Source organism: Vespula vulgaris, chromosome 1 (genome assembly GCF_905475345.1).
Source record: "Vespula vulgaris chromosome 1, iyVesVulg1.1, whole genome shotgun sequence".
NCBI classification, from domain to species: domain Eukaryota; kingdom Metazoa; phylum Arthropoda; class Insecta; order Hymenoptera; family Vespidae; genus Vespula; species Vespula vulgaris.
In genome coordinates this window covers 15366262-15382667 of record NC_066586.1, presented here as the reverse complement: position 1 = coordinate 15382667, position 16406 = coordinate 15366262, and the positions used below count along the sequence as shown (strand labels likewise).

Genomic DNA, 16406 nt, shown 5'->3' with positions numbered 1-16406 from the left:
CAAATCGTTCGCTGATTGGTTGAGAATTTTAATCGAGCGAACGCAGCGACAGATTCCTCGAGCGGTCGATTCGTGCGAATTCCAAAGGCGACTGCGCGATGCAGTGCTGCGCCGTGATGCGCATAGAGCGCAGCAGCGATGATTCCCAGGTATCAGTGCGATGGCGACCAGAAGGGCGAGAGGTTCGGTGTATCGTTGATTTTCGTTTCATTTCTCAGTAGTGAGGCGTGCAAAGGAGCTACTAGTCCATATCGTATATTGTCGTCGTTAATTTGTCATCAATAAATTCGTCTTAATAAATACGTCATAATGGCCGCGACTTGAGGGATCGTTTGCTCGTGCATGTACGAGCTTTTTTTTTTGCCATCGAGTTACGTGAAACACGAGAGGGGAACGCGTGCGAGAAAAAGAGGAAAGATATAGAAGTAGAGAGGAGGTGTAGGAGAAAGAGGAAGAAAAGGAAAAGAGAGAGAGAGAGGGAGAGAGAAACGAAGAAAAGGAAGGAAGGCATAAAGGAGAGAAGGAAGACGTGAGGGAGATAGATAGATAAATAGATAGATAGATAGATAGATAGATAGATAGATAGATAGAGGGAGAGAGAGAGAGAGAGAGAGAGAAAGAGAGAGAGAGAGATAGATAGATAGATAGATATCGTGGTAGGACGTGAGGAAAGAACGACGAAGTTTAGGGTTGTCGCGAGTGCGCGTGGGTGGGCGAGGCGTGTGCACACGGTGCGAGAGAAGAGGAGAGTGTCGCTAACAAGTAAGATTCTTTACGAGAAGTTGTTGAAGGACGGTGCAGACGAGACGAGACGGCAACGGTAACGGCAACGGCAATAACGACGACTGCGACAACCATCATGAGCGACGACAGGAGCGAGGACGATCCTATAATGGATCTTTGGTATAGTAATTGGGAACAACAGTGCGTCGAGGCTCTCGAAGCTGAACCGGAATATGAAAATCAACTGCACAACGTCAAAGAGATCTATTCGCAGCAGATGTGGACGAGCTTCCAGACGACGGCGTCGGCCATCGCCCAACTCTATAAAGGCGAGCTTTTGCATACCGAGATACTAAGTGCATACATATGACGTTCGTTCTTTTTTTTTTTTTCGTAAAGACGAAGGACGCAGAAGGAGAGAATGAACAGAGAAGGATAGAGTGGGAGGATAGAAAGAGATCGAAACAAAGATATATCGACTCGTCGTACTTGATTGACGCTGACATCCATTTTGATAAGACGTTCTTTCTCGTCGTACCTCCCTGTCTATCTCTCTCTCTCTCTTTCTTTCTCTCTCTCTCTCTCTATATATATATATATACACATACGTATATATAACCCTCTCTCTTTTTCTCTCTTCCTTTCTTTCTCACTCTTTGTCTCTATATCTCTCTCTCCTTCTTTCGTCTTTAACGGAATCTCTATTTTACCCTCTTGATTCTCGGCGCACATGTATCGATCCAATCGTGCTGTAACCAGTTCCCTTTCGCGTTTCTTATTTTGCAGATCGTACTCAGGGTGTCTCACTGTGGCTACCCTTCCAGACAGCTGCGGGTACCGTCACGTCATTGTACAAAGGTGCGTGCACTTTCTTGGATGATCGCTTTGTTGTCAACACGTTGCGTGCGGGGGAGTGGGGAGAGAGTGTACGAGAAGGAAATCAAACCTCTAGTCCCTCTTCGTCGTGGGTTTTTATATATATTTTTTTTTCTTTTTTTTTTCTTTATTTTCTTTTTGCTTCTTTTATCTTTTTTGTTTTTTTCTCGTTATTTTTTTTACTATTACTACTACTACTACTACTACTACTACTATTATTATTATTATTATTATTATTATTATTATTATTAGCTGTCTCACATTTTGTTCTTCCCCTCTTTTTATTTACAGTCTTTTTTTTCTCTTTTTCCGCCCACTTACAGCCCGTTTGGTTTAGCTGCCTTGTCTTGCATGAATGCCTGTTTGCTTATTTGCCTGCTTGCTTATACCACTCCTCCCACATCCACCCTCGCACGAGCACGAACGATGGGTTCTTTCTTTGTGGCAACCATCGCGTACGCACGTTTTCTCGTTTCTTTGTGAATATTATGTGTGTATGGGTGTGTGCGTTACTGCGCGCGAGACCATACAGCTGACTAGTGTCGAAGGTCAGCTGTTATGCGACGAGCTCGTTCTTCAACGATCGCCCTCGTGGCACGTTCGAGAAATTGGAAAACTTAACGATGCATGTTCTCCAACGAGTATTTTTTTTCCTTTGTTCGATACAGTACATGTATTATACGGAAAATGTTGCTCTTGTGTACTATTCGTCAATGGGAAGTATTCTTGACTCGTCCAATAAATTGATTTGAATCTGTGTATTTTTATAATCTGTCTGTCATTCGTTGGAGAAGCATACTCGAATGAAATTTTGATATTTTATGCATGTTAATTTGGATTCCTTTGAACAGATTCGGTCGATAGTATGCGACGGTGCAGTGAACTAGGAATAGAAACAGGAAAACAAAAACGTAGCAAAGAAATAATGAACTGGGCTAGGAAAAAGAGGCGCATGATCCGTAGAGAAGATCTTTTAGCGTATCTTGCTGGTAAACCACCTCCACCAAGACCACACTCGCACAGGTTAAGATTATAAAAACATATTTTTCATAATGGAATAATTTATTAGTAGCCATGAAGTTAATCATAGAATGTCATACCCTATCTATTTTCTGACGCGTTCTCGTGTATTAACTTGCAATCAAGTACATAGTACGACAAGAATGAAAATAATTTATATTGCAGAAGTTCTCCAAAGCCAAGGATGATGGTATGCGGTTCTTCTCCTTCACAAAGTCCCACGCAAAGTATGGTAGTCTCACAGACTTCGACGCCTGGAATAGATTTGGATCCTGAATTACACACATTTAGAGAAGCGATTGCATTATCTGGTAAGACCTGTTGTATCTTGTAATTTCATTTATTAATTATAACGAGCTTCCTCTTTGTTTACAAACTCTGTTGTAGGTGGAAGGAAATTCAAAGTGCATTCCTATATGATATTCATAATTTTCTAGGCTCATCAGTGTCTAGACGTACCGGAAGGCAAGCAGAATTATCCGCTTTTATAAGCAACGAGTTTGCTCGGCATCACAAACGGCCTGCTTCGCATGACGTGGATATGGGATCTCCTACGCACAAACGTTCGCGTTTCATGTAACGGCGCGCGACGTGTAAAGTAGCCTCACTCCCTTGTTCCCTATTAATTAATCAATTGATCAATTAATTACTAATGGTTCAGCTCCCCTACGTGGTTCTCCCATTTAGGAGTAATCGTTTCGATACGACGGCAGTGGTTTACATTGTCGCGCGAGTACGTTCGTCCGTATCTCGGTAATCTTCCAATAAAGTCACGACTCTTCTCCGACTCCAAGATAATTCTGCATTTTTGGAGTTTTATACGCGACATAGGAAGATATTGAAAATTGTGCCGTACCAAAAAGTGATATTTATATTTAGTTAAGATCTTGTTTTTTTTTTTGGGTCTTATGTTCGTATCGACTATAAAAAGAAAAGAAAAAAAAAAAAGAAAAAAAAAGAGGTAAAAGGAAAGATCTCGTGTCCTGTCATGTCGCGTCGCGTCGGTCGTATCGTCGTCACGTCTCATCACATCTTGTTACTTGTTTTTGTTTGTAAATTATTGTTTTGCGAGTATATACGTAAATATTTACCGACGATCACTAACGAACGTACGGCGATACTATTCAAAGTGCCCATGCAGAGAAAAGATCACGTTACGTTTACGTACGATAAGTTTATATACGAAACTATATAGTTTTATGAAGTCGATGAAAATATTGTGCACTTTGTCAAAAGTTTTGAAAAAATGTAGAGAGGAAAGAAAAGGAATATTGCTGTAATGTATTGTACACATGGAACTGTGTATACGAGAATATTTAGCAACCATTATGGACATCGTAAAAAATTTTTCAAACATTATAATTCCGACTTGTTGGACAAGTTTGGATGAAATCTTTCGTATTACGACGATCGATATTTTGTAGTTATTTTACTGCCCAACGTCGTAATCGCGAGAAGAAGGGGGACAAGGAGTATATGTGATTGTAAAATATTATTTCATAACCCAAAGGATCGTTAGCTCTGCTGATCGTAATATTGTTATAATTATTATGCGGTTATAGATAAATTGAAATTTGGACTCTTTTTATCTCAATAAAAATATTATTTTATACAGTTTTGTTGGCGATAGATAGAAATCAAAGTAAAGAATGAGAGAAAGGTTATAAAGAATAAAGGGTGTCAGTTGAGAAGAAAAAACTGGGAAAGTCAAGAGAAGAAAAAAGGGAAATGGAAGATAAAAATATATTGATGATGTTCAGAATTGTCGATATAATATTAGTATTTGGGATAATCGTCAAGTCAACGTCAAAAAGAGTAACCATATATATTGTTGAGTGTACCTTCCGTACGTGCGAAGCGAGTTCGAAGCTATTTTTTGGGTAGTAACGACATTATACTCACTGTTTTTAAACTCGTTTCTTCTCCAGATGCGTAATTCTTTTAACATTTATCAATGGCAAACTCTCTCGCATTGTTATGTACGATACGTTGGAAAGAACAGAGACAAACAGACAATCGTTGTCGTTCGTTCATTATATATTCGATGTTTTTTTTGGATCTATGAAAATCATAAAAACAAAAGCAACGATTTGCCCAAAAATTCACAATGTTTTGAGATCTATGTTCTATTTTTTCCATGCGTATTGGGTGCTCATAATCGTAGTTTCACCGTGTACCGAGATATTTCATCCTCATGGGGAATAGTGGTGTTCGTGTAATTGAACTTGATTAGAAATAAGAATAAGCTGCCATCAAAGAGATAGAAAGAAAGAAAGAAAGAAAAAAAAACAACAACAACAAAAAACCGAGGTCGGTTTAAAGCCACTATGTGTAAAACGAAGAACGCTTTAAAAGCTCTTTCCTTTTGATCCGTCGTCGATCGTGTCAGACTCCCGTCAAACGTTGATTCTATACGATCGAAACGACAGAACAGAATAGTTGATTTATTTTTGTTGGTATGTAACATAGGCTAGAAATAGAAGATGGAATTCGCGCGTCAAGGTCTTCGTCAAAGTATCACGATAGGATTTAACATTTCTCTAAACGTTTTATCTTTCCAATATTTCGGAGCATTATAACTAACCAATTTGTCTCCCTCATTCAACGAACGAGTTCTTCGCAATCTCTTCGGCGTAGACCTTGTCTCGACGAACCTGAGACATTCTGGTGCAATTATGTATAGGTAAAAAAACATGGTTGAGACTGTTGTCCACGTTTGCGACGATATTGCGATGAAAGACTTATGTATACGGAGTGTCCGCGTTCACACCGTTTGTAAGTTAATTGTAAATGTAAATTATTTTTAGGTACTACCATGCCACATAAACACACACATACACATACGTACAATAGCTTCTATGTGAATTTTGTGAAGGCGCAAACAAGCCCGTAAGAGAGAGGAAACGAGATCGTAAGATCTCGTGAGACTTCTCAGTTTATTCGGTCTTCGAAAATTCACGTAGAAGCTCTCTCTCTCCTCTCTTTCTCTCTCACATACTTTCGTTTTCGTTATTTTGTCTTCACCTGAAGAGAGAAGCATCGTTTTGGGTGCCGTTTCGAATTCGTTTGTAAATATAGCGTATACTAATAATGATAACGATAAACGATAGCCTTAGGGATATTGCTAATATTATTATCACTATTAATATTAACTATTATATGCGATAGCTTTAATATTAATATTTATCATGCGACCGACAGTTAATAAAATACCAAGGACATTATGCCTGTGACTCCTTTTCTGACCAATAATGGTTGTATAACAACACGTTGGAATTTATGTTAAGAACTATCTTCGATGGAGGGTAATCTATTGTTCTTATTAAATGAGACTAAGAAAAAGAAAAAAAAAACTAAAAAAAATCTAAAAAAACATCAGACAAAATTTTTTATATCCTCCTAATTTACCATACTATGATAATCGATCTCGTGTAAGAAGCCGAGGCGATTTGATTATAAGGAGAGAACAGAGAAGAAAGTAATTGTAACGAAACGATGCCATACTTACATGTGTATATATATATATATACATACATACATACATACATATATATATATCTACACAAATATATATATTTTAAACAATAAGAGAGCGGCAGGAGAGCGAATCGATCGAAACGATCGACAATGCCATTTTGTATATATAAAAATTAATCGTTATTTACCTTTCCTTTCCTTTCCAAACAATTCTGAATCACATGATCAAGTTATTTGTGTGCCCGTACGAAAATAGGAAGAGAAGAAAAGGAAAGAAGAAAGAGAAGAGAGAAGAAAAATCGTTCGATCTTGAGATATCGGCTATTTCGAATATGCGACATGAACATAGAAATGACATAATAATAAATAATATATTGCCAATCGTGCACGGGTGAGACGACACTTCGAGGTCGGCGAAAAGAATTTTCCCACGAGTAACTCGTTAGAGCTTTCCCTTTCTCATGGAGAGTTTATCTTTACTCGCTAATCTGCAACAAGTACCGTACGATGCGTCTGATCCGCTTGGTAAAACCAAGATTATATATATATATATACACATACACATATAACTTTTCTCTCTTTTTTGTTTTGTAAAATTTTAAATTATACAATTTTATTTTCATAATCGTCGTATCTATTAACCCTCTCTATGACATAAATTCTTTTTCTTTCCATCTAACAACAAACTTAGATAATATAGGTGAAATGTATAATTTATAATATAACTTATTTAGTATATAAGCTATATATTTAACAAACATTAACCTTTGGATATAACTTAACTATTTTAATTGTTAAAAACAAGAAAGATTTTTAAAAAATATACATATATATATATATATACACGAGCGTGTGATAATAAAGTTACATAGTGAGTCATAGAGGGTTAGCAAAAAATCTTGGATAAACAAATACGACATTAAAAAAATGTTAAAAATTGAACTCGAGATACAATAACAAAAAATATATATATATATATATAAAGGAATTTTTCGTTATAATCGACGCGTTACATATTCATTTTAGAAATACAGATATTGGATAAAAATTTTCACACGTGGAAAACGCTTCCTTTTCCGTGCGATTCTCACGCGACGACACGATGAAACGGAAAAGCGTTTTTTTTTTCATGTGTCGTTTTTTCCTAAGAATCTTTCTTTTTCTCTTCGTTCCGGTACGCATTACTATATAACGTAATGTGAACTCGTGATAAAATATATATATATCACACACATTTTCCTTGCGCGGACATAAACGCGTGTGCGAGGCGAAAAATGGTGCTGTTATATTCTTCGTACGTAAGAAGTTTGTATATTTTTGCGTCTCGTTTGTAAGATAATCATTTACAAATAAAACGCGAGGAAAATGTAAGTACGTGAATCGGCAATCTTTATTCTTATATACATACGTACATACATACATCAGACACACTTGCACGAACATCATCGATTAAACAAACATTCGTTCGTTGTAGAAGATCCATCTGCGAATGAAGTCATTTTTATTGTGCGTATATATGTATATATTTTTATATATGTACAATCTTCTTCTTTTCTTTTCTTTTTTAACCTTTGACGTGTGTCATATTTTTTTTCTTTTATAGCGGAACAGGTTTCAAAGTTCTCTATGAACAACGATATATAATTTTTCTTATATATATATATTGTGATATTTCAATGGAAAAATATGCTCTCTATGTACATAAAGTATGGCCATGATATATATATATATATATATAATAATTATTATTATAGTTCGTAGATTATAAGGAAACCATGAAATTTGGTTTTTTCACTGGCTCTCGTTTAAGGCACATCTCGATTAAATGTTCATATTTGTTCATTCTCATTACTAGCTTCATACTTAGCAATTTACATGCGTAATCGATCAAAGATCGAAAAAACATTATTTTCTTTCAACGAAGAATACGTATAAAATTACATTCACAAACAAATATGATTCTTCATAGTATACTGTCCTTGATGACATTCTCTGATGCGTCAAATGCCTTTTTCCTGTTAGCTATAGCATTAGTAAGCTTTCTCCTAGGTCCAAGCGGAAGTTTGAGGGCTGCGATGTCTGCTTCGGTGAGTAACATCAACGCTTCTAAATCGATTTGTTCGGCTTCTAGGATCGTATGTATTGACGAGAGATTATTAGCAACTAAAAATCTTTGTAAGGGTGTCCATTCTTCGTCGGTTTCGTCTTCTTCTATTAGAAAACAAATATTTATATCTTTACTTTTTATATTTTATAAATAATAAAATAATATATATAAAAGAAGAAAATTTTATATCTTGTGAAGGAAAAAGATCGACGTAATTATTATTTTAATAATTTTGCAAAAACAATACTTTTATCGTCAATCGTATATTTTTAATGAAATATGATTATTATAATAATAACAATGCTTTGTAAATATTATTCATTTCAACACATAAAAACAACAATCTTATCTTTTAAAAACACGCATTCGATTCACGTCTTTTATTTATTAGTATTTCCATATTGCAATACGATCGAATGAAAAATTATTATAATTTATTATACAGAAATGTGAAATACGAACTTACCCGAAAGCAAATCATCGTCCCACATACTTTGCCTACGTGCTAAGCTACCCGCACTTCCTATACTAATCTCTTCGTTTTGACCATTTGCACCGATCCTGTGACCGTTCGCAGAACCATTTATCGAACCATTCACGCACGAATTACCATTTTGCAGATGAACCTCCGTTTGCGCGACCGGCAAATTATCGAGCGTTGCTGTTATCTAGAAAAATAAAACACAATGACAAATATCATGAATTACGAGTAACATCTGAAAGCTTGGCATGGTCTCACGTGCTTGATTACATCAGTTTGAAGAAAATTAGTTTGTTAATTTACTAGAATCCGAAATTTCATTGTTTCATTGTTAAGTTGTACTACATTTAAGCGATATAAAAAAAACGTATTTAACTTTCAATCGTTTATTATCAACTTATTACTAACTTAACAATAAGTACCACCTTCCCCTCACCCAAGGAAACTATAACAATGTCTAAGGTGGTGAATTATTGTCACGAACAGCGACGAAGCGGAACATTTACGTTTAACAGCGTGAAGATTGTTACTACACCCTGCATAAGTCTTTGTGACGCTAGAGTAATCACGAAAATGGAACGTAAACGTATCTTCCGTGGTAGTTACTGGCAGAGAAACGATCGAATTTGTGCTTGACCTTGAATTGATATCTCTAAACGTGTCTCGTATGATTTAACCCATTCGCAATGTATATACATTTGAAATGTTATCGCGAAAAATATTTCACTTGAAAACAAAGTAAAAGATCGTTCGTGATCATAGGCATATATACAAACATATAATACGAATAATATATGAATAATAAAATTTTCATGGAGCGTGACTTTCAGATCACTTTAAAGCACAGCTTACCGGTCTTCTGAATGCCACCGATCCAAAACCAGGTCGATCGAAGATACTGCCTTGTTCTCGAAGCAATCCGGTATCTCTGACCGTCTTATTACATCGTTCCTCATCCTGTCCCTCCTCTTCCTCATCCTCGTCACACGATCGGTCACCTAAAAGATCCGGTGTACTCTGAGCCTTACTTAGAGTACCCCAAACATCTGCGATCTTTCCTCTTCGTCCGATCTGCTGAGCCTGAGATTCGTAAGTTCCCACATACATTACTTCGGAATCCCTTCGGAGGCCTGTTAGACTACGTACAGATTTCCTACCGTCTACTTCGATCTACAAAAAGAAAGGACAAATTAAAAATATCCGTTAAAACTTTCTAAATTCTATTAAAAATCTTATTATGTAAGAAAAACATACTTCAACTATCTTGAAATCATCGACAGCTTTCTTGGCCAAAGCCTTTCTGCAAACTGCACTACCATGTTTTTTCGTAGTAGTACCAACGATATCGCTAAACGTTGGAGACGGTTTGATTCGACCTTTGAAAGTCATTATCGTAGGCCTAAGAGCTAGATTATTAGTCTCATGTAGAGTGTCCAAATCGGATTTCGATCGATCCTTCATCAACTTCTTTTGTACCTTTTCTGCTTTTACCTCGGCCATTTTTTGTTTCTTCATATATTCCTTCAACCTTGTAGAAAGTAATAGTCAAAGATTGCTAGGTACGTTATATATATATACACGTAGTTGAACATAAAGGAGATTTAGTTGAACATAAATCACCTTTTCTCGGCATCCTTCTCAGCCTTTTCCCTTAATAGTCGACTCTTCTTCCGATTGTTCAGTTCTTGGTCGGATTGAGCTAGATCCAAAAATTGTAATATCCTTTCTCTGCCATTGATCGCAGCTAACTCTCTTGCAGAATGTCTGTCTATGTCGAGTGACCAGATGTTACAACCAAATTTGACGAGAAACTTGACGCAATATTCATGACCCCTTGCTGATGCTAGGTGAAGGGCTGTATTACCGAAATAATCACTCTTGTCCGGGTCACCCCTGCCAATAGAAAAGCTCCTGCTAAACTCAACAATGAAGAGTCCCCTTCGCGTGCTCGTATTTCCCGTCACGCAAAGTAGACACGTGAAGTGGAACCGAAACAGTTTGCATACGAATTTACGCAGGTATCTACGTTAAGGGAGTATTAAAGTTTAAAAAGAAAGAAAAAGAAGAAAAAAAAAAGGCTCAAAAACGATGATATTTTACATTGAATTCTATCCGATCGGCTCGATTTCGTGATAATTACGCGTACACGAGAATCCGAGACAGTTCGGTCGGCCGGTGGTCGGACTTCGAAATACCGGTTTTGTGTGAAGCACGCGTGCGAATCGAGTCAGATCTCGAAGGTACCTTTGAGTTCCTGCTTTCGAATCGCGAGTAATTTTTCAGCCATTTTTAAAAGCTTTTTATTTCAGAAATTTCACGGTAATTTTACTGACTTATTTTTACGATGGTAACTCGTGTACAAAAAAAGAAAATTCAAAAAATTCAAAAGAACAAAAGAAACGAACATTTGATCAATGTACTTGCCAGAAAGAACATAAACAGATCCATTCGTATAAATATAGTTACGCTTATAATGAGTCTATACAAATCCTTCTTACAAAGTAGATCCTATTCATCGATTATCAAGAAAGAAATCTGAATCGGGTTACTCCATAGCAATTCAACACGAATTTTAATTATTCTCCATGTTTGGAGGACAGAAAGTTTTACGGTCCGCGCTCCGGCTCGTTCCGTTCCGTTCCGTTCCGTTCCACTCGCGTTTTGTTTCGTGCACGCTCGATTGTTTTTCGTTACCGTCCGGCCAGCCGCAATTTCCGCTGCCAGTCTTTCTCGACAGAGATAGGAGATTATATACAATGGCATTTCCGTTCTTTCGCGCACATCTGTCACCGAATTCGTTCGTTCATTCATTCGTTCGTTCGTTCGTTCGTTCGTTCGTTCGTTCGTTCGTTTGAATAGAAAAAAAAGACGGGCAAGAATTTTTGAAATTCGCGCGTTTGCTCATCCTCCCTGGTTCCGCCATATTCGTCGAAGCAAAACGACCTCGAGCCGAATTCGCGTACGCGGTCGTTCAAGGTCGAACGTCAAGCGAACGAACTACTCAGACGCACCTTCTCGAAGCTCTAAAGTATCTTCTTCGAATGCTAACACATCCTTTCAACTACTTGATTCCGTTAGAAGGGAATGGCTTCTCCCACTCTTGCGAAAATACAAAGAGATATTACCAATGTCATCGATGTTCAATAAATCAGCTATTTTTACTTTTGTATATTTTTATCATTTTTATCACAATATTAGACGATACGTAAAAAAGAAAAATTTATAATCATGACGATGCAAAAGTTAAGTGGATACCTGAAATGATCTATACGTGATAGTCTATACTTTACAAAGAAAAATTGTCAACGTTTTCTTTTTTTTTTATTCCTCTTCAGACATCGATATTCGAGTTGATGTTCGAGAAGAAAACCGTAAAGAAAGAAAGAAGCCATTCCCCTTCTTTCGAGTATCACACTTCACCTGTACAAAACCAAGTTCAAACAATCCGCGTTTGCAAGTTACGTACTTATTTGGTATCTCAGATAAGAACGAAATAAGTTACAAATAATGATGGTAAATCATGGAATTTTTTTTTCTGCAAGAATGCTTACGAAACTTTCAAGATTAACAAGATATTTGTTAATCGATGAAAGTGATTAATCATATCTGCGATCATTTGGCGTGAAATATAGACGTAAAGTTGAGATAGTTAAACTGGTTTATGGGTAGCTAGTTACATACATATGTGAAAAGTAAATGTTATCGCATATTCTACGTAACCGTTAATATTGTATTTAACTCCATAGAGTAGAGTTAGTGCGTTAGTGAAAGTTAGCCGGCGGTTGCGTCGTGTGCGCGCCTTTATATACTGACTTTTCAACTTATTTTCAATCCACTCCTCCTCTTTCAGTATTTTAAACTATGCGGAACACAAACGTCGACTTCATTCAGAATAATTTTTCTAGAAACTAAAGGTATATTACGAACGAAGAGGAAACGTTTAGAATAGTCGTCGAATAAGTATATCTACGACGTTTAAAAATTATTTTATAATATACTTTCTCTGAAAAGAAAAAGGAAATGAAAAATAAGAAAAGAAAGTAAAGGGTGACGGAATGGAGAGGGGGCGGAGAGGACAGAGAGAAAATGCCTTTTCATTTTTGGTAAAAAATGAACGCTCAAACATAAGAGAATAACTCGTCTCCTTGAAGAAGATTTTCTTTCTGCAAGGCTTCGAGGCAGTGAACGAGCATACCCTCTGGCGACGAGCAGTCTCAGGGCATCTATGTGACCTTCGAAGGCTGCCCATAACGTTGGGGTCATTCCACCTTCGTCTCGCATGTTGCAGTCTTTCTTCGTTGCTTCCTTCAAAATTTCCAACGCGCCGTCTCTTGCAGCCCTTCCAACAGAAAAACGCGAGTACTTATTTTCAAAAATAATCAAAAGTAATCAAAAATAAGATATTATATATTAATAGTTTCAAAAGGTTCGATACGCCATTTTGTTTTCAAATATATATCTTCCACCATCTTGTTATCTCTAAAGGATCATAATATTTTACGAAACAAAAAGAAAATGAAAAACAAAAAATTAAGAAAAAAAGAAATCATAAATTGTAATCTTGATATTTATTCGAGCTTATATATTTTAAAAATGTAGATATGAAATAACATCCTAGCGTTCATAAATGCGCGACAATGGGAGTTAACTAGCGTGCAATAAAGTTTCTTTCGCGCATTCTAATTCTTCGATTATTATTTTACAAAATAACAGGCTCCGTTGCTGTCATCGAGAAGGTGTCGAGTACCTTTCGCTAGACTTACGCCTCCTCGTCTCGACACCCAATTACGTTTAATCTCTCGCGCCAGCTCTGATAATCTCTCTTTTAATTATGGATTAACTCGCTCGGCTCTCGTTCTAACTCGTTGTCGAACACGCGCCAATGATTTTCTCCCTCGTTCTCTCACTTTTCCATTAAGCTTTCTCCTATATGTATATATATAAAACAATATATCTATATAATAAATTTTTTTATAAGTCAATATGGTATTATAAAAAAATTGTTATAAAATTAAATGTTAATCATTATTAACTTACATATCTACACATGTATCATGCAGAGAAATTTGATCTTATCGCAATACGAAAATGAAACTAGGGCAAAACCATATCATGAAAAGGGACAAAGGAAGTGACACGACACTGACTCGTACAAGATTATATTCAAAGTTTTAATGAGTTTAATGCTAGAAGGTTAATTTCTATACATATGCATGTTACCTATATATCATTCTCCCGTTGAGAAATTACACTGACATTTTCGTGTCTATCTATCTACCTTCCTACCTTCCTTCGTTCGTGTTCGTGACGATTTAGATCGATTGGTAACGAAAAGTAATTAACTAAGTGGATAATAAAAATCGTAGGAAATTTCATTGCGTCATTGAATCATTGTCGAATTCGTGTGAGATAAGAGAGGAATTTACTGAGGTTGTTATTTTTAAAGAGTATAGCTAACTGTATGTAATAAATATATGTAATAAATATATGTATATAATGTACTCTGTAGGATTCTTTTTTTAATTTATCAGAAAAATAAGAATTTATTTGGTTTGACTACGATGTATGTGTGTGTATATGTATATATATATATATATAAGTAAGCTATGAGTTCTGGTGCATTGCACAGCCATTGCAAATGGCCCTAAGAAGGCGAGTTGAGAGAGCTCGAAAGAATTTGCTAGGGCGGCACACCATGCTCTAGAGTTTCCGATATCGAATCGTAAGGCGACTAATAAGAAACCAGCCGGAGCGGTTTCAGACTCGGTAACAAAAGAACAACGAAATATATTATTCCATTAAGACACTACGATGATATCGAACGTCAACGATACGGCTCGTTTAACGACGAATAATAACTCCGATAGATAGTATACTTATCATCTTTGAAATATCAAAAAGAAAGAAAAAAAAATTAATAAAATACAATAATCGTGATCTTATTTGTCCTGGTCGATTTAATTCAATAGGAGATACGATCCAAAGAAATAAGTTTGCTTGTTTTTTAATTATAGAAAGATGAAATCAAATATGGTAGATTTGTCGTTTTGAAATTATCTCTCTACATATACAATATACATATATATATATATATATAACATAATTTAAATATAAATAAATATAAGTAAATTTATTATATTATATTATACCTATAATATCAATAATAATCTACAATATTTAATTACTAATAATATATATTATATTTTAAATTTATATATATATATATATATGTTATTTAAATATATCCATTATAAAAAAATATATATGTAGATAAAAATGATAGTGAATAATTGAATACTTTTTTTTATGATATTTCTACAGAATAGAAAATTGAAATATTTTATTCCATTTTTTATATCTCACACGTGCGATCGAGCAAGCAAGCACGTACTCTCTCGAAGGTGTTGGTAGACACACGATAAATCTACGCGTTGAATGAAACAAAAGCAACTATCTTCTCCCTCGTGCATAAATTCCGCGTGCGCGTGCTCGATGCACGCGTAGCAATAAAGTAAAGTCTCTCTGTTTAGTACCATTACATGCTTCTAGGTAACTAGGTACACGAATATTTTTCTTTGATTTTTATTTCCTTTAATACCATCTCCGTGATCATTCTTTGTGAATTTTAGTGTCACTGATTCACAAGTGGGATATTATAAATTTTATCTCGTTAATACGAACTTATTATTTTTTTACTCCGTCGGTAGTTCCTTTGTATTCTTTTATATTACATGTGAAAAACGTTTGCCAATTAAAAATATAAGATAGTATACTATATGTTTATTTTTTTATTAGAAATATATGAAGAAAATAATTCTTTTTTTATCTTTCGTCAAGCGTATCGTCAAATTTGAAAATACGAATGGTCAAGGACGGTTAACAAATTGGCGGGAAAAATAAAATTCAGCTCGTTAACTCGAATTGTCTAAAAACAGAAAAGTCGTGAAGAGCGACAATATAACGATCGATAATAATAATTTGCAAGAGAAACGCAATAATTTCTCAAGCATAACACCATCGTACAAAAGAATATATTTCTCGGAAATCGAGCCGAATCCATAAAACTTCCCTTCTTTTTCTTTTTCTTGCTTTCGTTCGATATTCCTATCTCCTCTTTTTGCCATCGATTCTTTTTTTTCTCTTAAAAAAAAAAAAAAAAAAAAAAAACTACACGGATAAATAGAATATGACGAGATTATAGTGGTTGGTCAATTTTCAGTTGAGTTTGTCGTAGTCGAGGTAGCTGCGCGAGAATGCATCGAAGAAAATAAGAAGAGATAAACCCTTGTAGGTAAGGCATAAAGCCAGTTCCTTGCAAAAGGAAAACTCACTTGTGAAACCGCTCGGAAGATGTCATATTTCCTTGAGATGATTTTTCCAAAAGATTGTCGAGATGCTCTATCGATATCAATATTCCATTCCCTGTTGAGAACGTTCCTTGTTTTGTTAATTGTTCGTAAATTCTTCGATTAGGAAGAAAGAAGGGAAGAAAATAAAAGAAGGATCAGTGGCCTTCGGCCACGGAGCCGAAGTTCGACGCGCGTCGAGTATGGCGTCCGCCGATAGACTGCTTTAAACGGACGAACCTACCTAACCCATCGGCTTCCATCGGCTTAGAGGATCGGCTTCTACCCCCGCTAAATCCCCTTATGCTATTGCTATCTTACTTCAGACCGTTAATTTGATAACTTCTCTCTCGCTCCTTCGTTATTCCCGCGTCTT

The 16406-nt window shown here is 35.9% G+C and overlaps 2 protein-coding genes across 5 annotated transcripts; one reads left to right on the top strand and one right to left on the bottom strand.

Annotated features, from left to right (window-relative positions):
- The first annotated feature begins 168 nt into the window (after positions 1-168).
- Positions 169-5843, top strand: LOC127061952 (telomere attrition and p53 response 1 protein). 3 transcript variants are annotated; one of them, XM_050989498.1, is made up of 5 exons: positions 169-1079; positions 1510-1581; positions 2451-2622; positions 2785-2930; positions 3007-3147. In XM_050989498.1, the coding sequence occupies exons 1-5, from the start codon at positions 860-862 to the stop codon at positions 3054-3056; spliced, it is 660 nt and encodes a 219-aa protein (XP_050845455.1). In that variant the 5' UTR covers positions 169-859; the 3' UTR covers positions 3057-3147. The 3 variants fall into 3 exon arrangements, with proteins under 3 accessions (XP_050845455.1, XP_050845439.1, XP_050845447.1); XM_050989482.1 differs by having other exon boundaries at positions 174-1079; positions 3057-5843; XM_050989490.1 differs by having other exon boundaries at positions 177-1052; positions 3057-5843.
- On the bottom strand, positions 3507-16271 carry LOC127061853 (pre-mRNA splicing regulator USH1G). 2 transcript variants are annotated; one of them, XM_050989297.1, is made up of 7 exons: positions 16016-16271; positions 12880-13023; positions 10305-10577; positions 9939-10212; positions 9537-9854; positions 8670-8871; positions 3507-8304 (listed from the first exon to the last, which is right to left on the bottom strand). In XM_050989297.1, exons 1-7 carry the CDS (start codon positions 16039-16041, stop codon positions 8060-8062), a joined length of 1482 nt encoding a protein of 493 aa, XP_050845254.1. In that variant the 5' UTR covers positions 16042-16271; the 3' UTR covers positions 3507-8059. The 2 variants fall into 2 exon arrangements, with proteins under 2 accessions (XP_050845254.1, XP_050845247.1); XM_050989290.1 differs by having other exon boundaries at positions 3507-8307; positions 16016-16270.
- Between the last annotated feature and the right edge of the window lie 135 nt (positions 16272-16406).

Coding starts and splice junctions, on each gene's coding strand:
- LOC127061952 (XM_050989482.1), top strand. CDS start 860: ATGAGCGACGACAGGAGCGAGGACGATCCTATAATGGATCTTTGGTAT. Junction 2,623..2,784: donor CCAAGACCACACTCGCACAG/GTTAAGATTATA, acceptor TTTATATTGCAG/AAGTTCTCCAAAGCCAAGGA. Junction 2,931..3,056: donor AGAAGCGATTGCATTATCTG/GTAAGACCTGTT, acceptor ATAATTTTCTAG/GCTCATCAGTGTCTAGACGT.
- LOC127061853 (XM_050989290.1), bottom strand. CDS start 16,041: ATGACATCTTCCGAGCGGTTTCACAA. Junction 8,872..9,536: donor CGGTGGCATTCAGAAGACCG/GTAAGCTGTGCT, acceptor TTATTTTTCTAG/ATAACAGCAACGCTCGATAA. Junction 8,308..8,669: donor GGACGATGATTTGCTTTCGG/GTAAGTTCGTAT, acceptor GTTTTCTAATAG/AAGAAGACGAAACCGACGAA.